This window comes from Enoplosus armatus, chromosome 4 (genome assembly GCF_043641665.1).
Source record: "Enoplosus armatus isolate fEnoArm2 chromosome 4, fEnoArm2.hap1, whole genome shotgun sequence".
Taxonomy (NCBI): Eukaryota; Metazoa; Chordata; class Actinopteri; order Centrarchiformes; family Enoplosidae; genus Enoplosus; species Enoplosus armatus.
Window position 1 is genome coordinate 16,852,837 of NC_092183.1, and position 7,438 is coordinate 16,860,274.

General features: G+C 43.6%; 1 protein-coding gene across 1 annotated transcript; it reads left to right on the forward strand.

Moving 5' to 3' along the window:
* Nucleotides 1–363: 363 nt before the first annotated feature.
* Nucleotides 364–7,204, forward strand: nr2f1a (nuclear receptor subfamily 2, group F, member 1a). The gene is made up of 3 exons (XM_070903886.1): nucleotides 364–793; nucleotides 2,205–2,732; nucleotides 6,583–7,204. The coding sequence occupies exons 1-3, from the start codon at nucleotides 364–366 to the stop codon at nucleotides 6,855–6,857; spliced, it is 1,233 nt and encodes a 410-aa protein (XP_070759987.1). The 3' UTR covers nucleotides 6,858–7,204.
* The last annotated feature ends 234 nt before the right edge of the window (nucleotides 7,205–7,438 follow it).

A 7,438-nucleotide genomic window follows, 5' to 3' on the forward strand; every position in this document is an offset into this window, starting at 1 on the left:
ACTCGCTCCTGCGTCCATGTGAATCGCTCCTGCCTTTCCTTTGTGGCTATTTTATATCAAACTGCAATTTGTTACGTCTGGACTCGGGCTTTCCTACAAGATTAGGGATTCCTGAATGGCTGACTGCAATTTACCTTGGAACTGGCCTCCCGATACTTGCATATCCTGATCGGGTGCCTATTCAATCGCCTCCTGTATTTTGAATGTATTGATCGCGTTGTACTCCCCTTCTTACCCCATATGAGATTGCGTTCTCCGATTTGACTTTGCACTGCCCCGTCTTTTGAGATCTCATTTTTTCCGCTCTACGCTTCATAAACACCGGCGATCATTTCGCTTTATAGCACTTTCAGGGGCCGAGATATGGCAATGGTAGTTAGCGTTTGGCGAGATCCGCAGGAAGACGTGGCCGGAGGACCTCCGAGCGGCCCCAACCCAGCAGCGCAGCCGGCGAGGGAGCAGCAGCAGGCGGCGTCGGCGGCGCCGCACACTCCGCAGACCCCCAGCCAGCCGGGACCCCCGTCCACACCGGGGACCGCTGGGGACAAGGGGACTCAAAATTCTGGACAGAGTCAGCATATTGAATGTGTGGTTTGCGGAGACAAATCGAGCGGCAAACACTACGGCCAGTTCACCTGCGAGGGATGCAAAAGTTTCTTCAAGAGGAGTGTACGGAGGAACTTAACATACTCATGTCGTGCCAACAGGAACTGTCCCATCGACCAGCACCACCGAAATCAGTGCCAATACTGCCGGCTGAAGAAGTGTTTAAAAGTGGGAATGCGGCGGGAAGGTGAATATTTATTTTAAAGCCCACTCATGATTACTCATCCTTAGTAGGCTATAGCAGACGAACAGGGCTGCCATGTTGCATTAATGTCACAGGCTATATGTCTGGGCATACTGCAGTCTCCATCCATGTTTTTTAGGGATGTTTGCATGAATGCCTATGTGAGAGAGGGGTAAAAGGCCAATGCAGCCACAGCAGCTATGCTTGTGAATGCAGGTCGCCTGAACAAAGCGGCTCGTCTCGCTGACCCGTTTATTTTGTTTTTCTCGCAGACTAAATTGTACTATTATCGAGCAAAGACATTCGGTCCAACAGGCCCATTTTACGTATAGGTTTTAGAGCAGAAGAGGGGCTGTGTGTATGTATGTGTGTGTGTGTGTGTGTGTGTGTGTGTGTGCCTGTATGTCTGTCTGTCTGTCTGTCTGTCTGCGTGTGTGTGTGTGTGTGTGTGTGTGTGTGCAGTGTGCAAGGCTAATAGTCCCTTCTATGCAGCTTACTAATTTATAATTGTACAGTAGGGTTCGTAGGCTGTGTGTGTGAATGTAAAATGAACACACTACAAGCCCACGTCTCTCTCTCGAGCTCCTTATGCTGACTAGACAGCTCAGACACACTGAATAATGCCGCTGAAGTTGTTCATGGCTCATTGTTTTGCCTGGTGCATTACAGGCCGTGTAACTTTCCTCTCCATGTCAAGTGTTATATTCCAATTCATGCAAACATCCCTCATTTTAAATCGACTATTTGCAGTGCACACTGCAAGCCCACGTATAATGCCCACTGAGTTACATTAATATTTTATTTTTGATGTTAAACAATAGCTGAAATCCTTTTATTCCCAGCTGACCTTTTGGTGTGGGTAAAATGTGTAAATGTGATTGAATATAACAGTAATTATCAATCACATTTGTAGTATATTTGGCCACAATTAATAATTGTTAATCTAAACAAAAACCCACATAAATATAATGGTCAAGTAATACAAGTAGGCTGCTGCATGCACTATGCAATTACGCCTTGAAATGCTCATAATAGCACATTTGTGAAATGTACTTTTGGAGGACAGAAAATGTGTGTTTGCTGTATAAAAGTGTATTTTCATTTTGCATAGAGCCCATGTAGCGTTCATCCCTAAATACAAACGCAAACAGTGTGAAGGTTGAGGGATACAGCACATCTGTTCTGATGAGATGTTTATGCAGTCGATAGAATAATCTCTGGAATATTACAGTCTTACAAACAGCATACACTCGTCAATATGTTTTGAAAAGCGTGCTGAATTTTGATTTCAGTGCATGCCGTTTCACTGAGAAGAAACAGGGTAGCTGTAGCTTGCTTGACGGTGGTAATACTCATGAACAATGTTTATCAGTCCTGGATGCACATTTCCTCTTTTTCTCTTTCTTTTTGTCAGCGGTTCAGCGAGGACGAATGCCTCCAACTCAGCCCAACCCAGGCCAGTACGCGCTGACGAACGGGGACCCTCTGAACGGCCATTGCTATCTGTCCGGATACATCTCGTTATTGCTGCGGGCCGAGCCCTACCCGACGTCCCGGTACGGGAGCCAGTGCATGCAGCCCAACAATATCATGGGCATCGAGAACATCTGCGAGCTGGCGGCTCGTTTGCTCTTCAGCGCCGTGGAGTGGGCGAGAAACATCCCTTTCTTTCCTGACCTGCAGATCACCGACCAGGTGTCCCTTCTCAGGCTGACGTGGAGCGAGTTGTTTGTGCTTAACGCGGCCCAGTGCTCCATGCCACTGCATGTGGCCCCTCTGCTCGCCGCGGCGGGCCTCCACGCCTCCCCGATGTCCGCGGACCGCGTCGTGGCTTTCATGGATCACATCCGGATCTTCCAGGAGCAAGTGGAGAAGCTTAAGACCCTGCACGTAGACTCGGCAGAGTACAGCTGCCTCAAGGCCATCGTGCTCTTTACATCAGGTGGGTGTCCAACATGTCACATAGGAACATGTCTAGAATCAACTGAGGCCTAGTTGCAGTAATGTTACAGGGAGCGAGGCTCGTAGGGCGAAACACTGTGGCGTCGAGAATATGGCTGTCAAGTATAGGCTGGTCACAAATCTGAGTTTACGAGATGTTTGTGTTGCCGATGGAACAGCTATTTTGTCAGCAGCTTGCTACATATCTACTTACATGCATTCCCATGTCAGTTGTAGCCGCAGCATAAGACGTGTAAACAAATCCAGACTGAGTGAGCGCATCAAGTTTTTTTACTGCAACACTCAGCTCAGTGCCGTTTTTTAAAAAAAAATGGACATAGATGACAATCTCATATATGTACATTTTTTTATAATTGTTGAGTTTGAGCCGAGACGGAGAGTGTAGGTTCGCGTACATACTTTTTGGAACAGGTGTCAAACAATAGAGCGTAAAGATGAAATAGTCCATCACTGGGTGATATATGACAGCTGATGCATTTATGAGTGTTGGTGCATGCTTTTATCCTTGTTTTGCGTGCACAAACACATGTCTTGGGGGGGGGGCAGGAAATAATCCTTAGCAGACTGAGATCAAAAAAGCTGATGGAAGTTGACTCACATGTCAGTGCATCGCTTCTGTGGGACACAGGGCAGCACTGCTGTACAGATTGTTTGTATATTTATCTCAGCTGACCAATCAATTTTCTCAGTTACTGAGGATAGTTTCTGTTGCTTTGAAAAGTAATCAGCAGAAATTTTCAAAAGTAACCTACATTGTTGATAGCTTAATTGATGGCTGACTAGGGCAAGGTCCTAAAGGTCCTCATTTGCTCTCGGTGCGTAATTTAGAGGCTATTTTGGAGTCGGTTGTGTACGCTTGGTGCCATTAGGCCTGTTATGTCAAGGAGTCTCGTAATGATGGGAAGGAAAAGGAAAGTCTAAACTCGCTTACAGGCCCCAAACTACTTCTGAACTTGCCTCAAAGTTTCGACCTCATTGTCTCATATTTGGCGCATTCCAAAATTCTGTAACATGGCTGTAAATATCCTATAATTGGACACGTTTGTGATAAAATATTCAGTTTTACTGTAGTTTACAAATTTACATTTATATTGAAATAATTCCCACTTTCAATATCCTTAGAAAGCGTCGTAACTCCATTTTATATTGAGTGGTTACACTTCTAGCATATTTCAATAATTATTGTTTATTATTTACTGAACGTCACAGGGGTGTACAATACATCACCCTGACAGTTTTAAATATTATATTATATTATTTATATATTACATACAATTGTTGATAGATTCTCCCATTCCATATGAACATGTCCTACAGTGTGTATAAAGGAACAATAAGCTGTGTATAATCAGAATGTAAATGATCCAAACTTTAACTTTGAGTGCTCACCAACATGAATAGGAACTCAGAGATTATATTCCAAACTTCTAAACCACCTTCAACATTCAATTTTCCTTTTTTTTTTTGCGAATACGACATTACCACATAGGTTTTCCTTCAGTTAGATGACTCTTTTTTTTTCATATTTCTAGTTTCAGGAGCCATAATAACTACTTTTCAGTCTTGGGGTTTGGCAACTAGGTTAATTTGACACGCTACATTTTGAAGACACACTGAGGTAAATATATGTTTTAACACAAATAAATGCGTGTTTCGCCTCAGTTACCGTACTTAAGTAATGTGACATCCTGTTGGATTCGCTTTACCATGAGCACTGACATATTTGAACATATTTTCCTGTTGCACGGCGTTCCACTAATTCACCCCAGATTATCCAGAGAAACTTCATACACACATTAACATCCTCCATGTTTTCCAACAGATCATTTAGTTACAACTAGTGGTGGCTATAACAAGTCATGTGGCACTTTGCCAAGACCTGCGTGGATTGTTTGCCTTTAATAACACCAGCCTTGTCAGTATTTGATGCATAAATAATGGTGGCCAGGCTAAACTATTTCACCACAGTTCAGGATCATTGTCTTACATTAACTCCTTATCCACATGTGCACTCTGCAGTGTGTGTGTCTTCGCTAACCTACAGAAATAGTCGTTTGCGAATCTGGAAGCTATCTGCTCCCTTGTCTCAGTCTGTTGAGAGGTAGTGGGGTGCAGGGTTGCAGTCAGGCCTAATGGAGAACTATGGGATGTCTTTGACCAGCTTTCTCTTGACGCATACATTCAACTGCAGCCTATTTCTGCAGGGCTTTGGACTCCCTATATCGCTGCACTGCAACATTCATTCCGAGTATTACATATTTACAAGACATTTCCAAAATGTAATTCAGTTCGGCCGTATTGATTGCTGTAGATTTTAAAAGGGGACACTCAGCGTTAATCCAAAGGGATTTGCATACATGGGGCTCTGACCGGCCGGACTAAGGTCACAGTAAATCACCCCGAGATCTCAGCGTTGCCCCCGGGTTCATAAGGTTATTGTGTCTGGCCATAGTGAGTTATAGCACTGAGAAATCAGAATAGGCTTAAAAGCCTCTGTCCGACGTTTAATGTATTAGTGCTTGAAAACACTAAAGCTGTCTTTCTTGTGCAGTTTCTACAAAAGCACAATAGGGAATCTTTTAGGGGCAGCCTAGGCTCCATGTGGGACCATATATGCCAGCGGTTATGCTGCCTGCGTTTGCAGCAGTTTATAAGCAGTACAGAACATGCATGCTTGGTTTTGTGTGTGGAAAACAGTTCCCTTTACAACAGGCTGAAACAGCGCACGACACGAACAAGGCTTATACGCTTCTATACTGAAGCGTGGCTGCACAGGGCTGCATAACCCACCAGTGTGCACCACAACACGCGTCTCGCCTGCGTTGTTGCACAGGCTGCTTTTCTGACATTTTATGTCGCTTCTGCGTGACTATTGACTTCACCTCCTCTAATAAATGTGATTGCTTCCAGCGGCCTGTCCTATAGGCTCCATCAAAAAACAGGCCAAGAGTGGTCTATGGAGAGAAGAGCGGCGAAATGACTTAACAGCTTACTGCAGAGTAATTAGGTCACATTACATCCAGTGTAATTTCAGATTCATCAGAGCCGTTTATGTTTCCTTATACTTGAATCCCCTGAGTCCAGACATCAAGAGCAGCGACCTTTAGGCCTACAGCCTACCTTTCGCCTTTGCTCCATTGCCCCATCACTCCTTCCTCTGCACGCTCACAACACTGTTTCCATGACATTTAGCTCCATATTCTTGTTGATTGCTGTAAGAGCAGGCAGAGATATCCTCCACCGAGTCGTGCATCCTCCACTAGCAGCAGCAAGCCCCTTGTTTATTCTGTATGACAGTCCCACTCGCTCAGTGTGATGTAGCATGTTTGGGCAGTGTGTTTGTTCATTCCACTTTGTCAATAACACGTAAGGGCTGATGTTGAATGATAAGCAGAGTGATTTTGCAGGACATGAATTGGGTATGGCAAGGTGTGCACTTGCCAAAACAAAGCCCACTTGAGGCTAAAAATGACCACGTTCATAATCTGTACAGAAAAATATTAAGCGAATTGTCAGCAATGTAATTTGAGTTCTACACACTTCAAATAAATAATGAAAAAGTAATATGCGTATTTAATATCACTAAGATTTGTGTGCTGCTCTGCCAGCAGGTTGACCTGAGAGCTCTGATCTGAGATGTTTTAACAATGTAATATTTGAATAATGTATTTTTAGCCAACAGTCATTGTTTCACTTGTTCCTCGACACGTTGACGTCGAACAGCAAAATAATATCAGATTGAGGGACTTTCCCACAACATGATGTAGGTACCTTGGGGTTTTGGAGACGTGACGAGCCTAATCGCAGTGTTTTTGGTGTGTGTTTCTCAGACGCTTGCGGCCTGTCGGACGCTGCTCACATCGAGAGCCTACAGGAGAAATCCCAGTGCGCCCTGGAGGAGTACGTGAGGAGCCAGTACCCGAACCAGCCCAGCCGCTTTGGGAAGCTCCTGCTGCGGCTGCCCTCTCTGCGCACCGTCTCATCGTCGGTAATCGAGCAGCTGTTCTTCGTCCGCTTGGTAGGTAAAACTCCTATTGAAACCCTCATCAGGGATATGCTATTATCCGGGAGCAGCTTCAACTGGCCTTACATGTCCATCCAATGATCCTTATATGAAAGTGGAAAAAAGAGAGGAAAAAAAGGACCAAAATTCAGCACCCCTCACCCCATCCTCCTTCAAGAAGACTATATATAGGACCTTTTCTGAGAAAACTTGGAAGACATTACTTTTTTTCTGTCTTCTGGGACTGATATGGAATACATTATGTACAGAAAAATATTGGAACTGGACTTTACACCTGTGTAAATCCACCCTCATCTTCAAGAACAATACTCTTCATTTTGTAAAATACTAGTCTTTATTTTCCTTTTTTTGTAAAAAATACAAATAAAATGAAAAACATCATATGCGCAGTAAGAAAAAAAGAATCAAGACTTAGCGGGAAAATAATGTTTCCAAGCAATTATAAGAATTGTCCTGTGTCTATGTACCTCTCTGTTTTGTATTTTTTCTGGTTCTAAACCAGGGTTTCTGTGATTCTATACTAATAATTTTTTGATATAACCTTTTGCTTCTTATAATGAGTGCGATATATGTTGTCGAAGCTATGTTCTCCAAGAATTAAAATTGAAGTGAGAATTTAAAAACAGAAAAATAAAGAAATTTAGACAAATAAGAAACAGTCT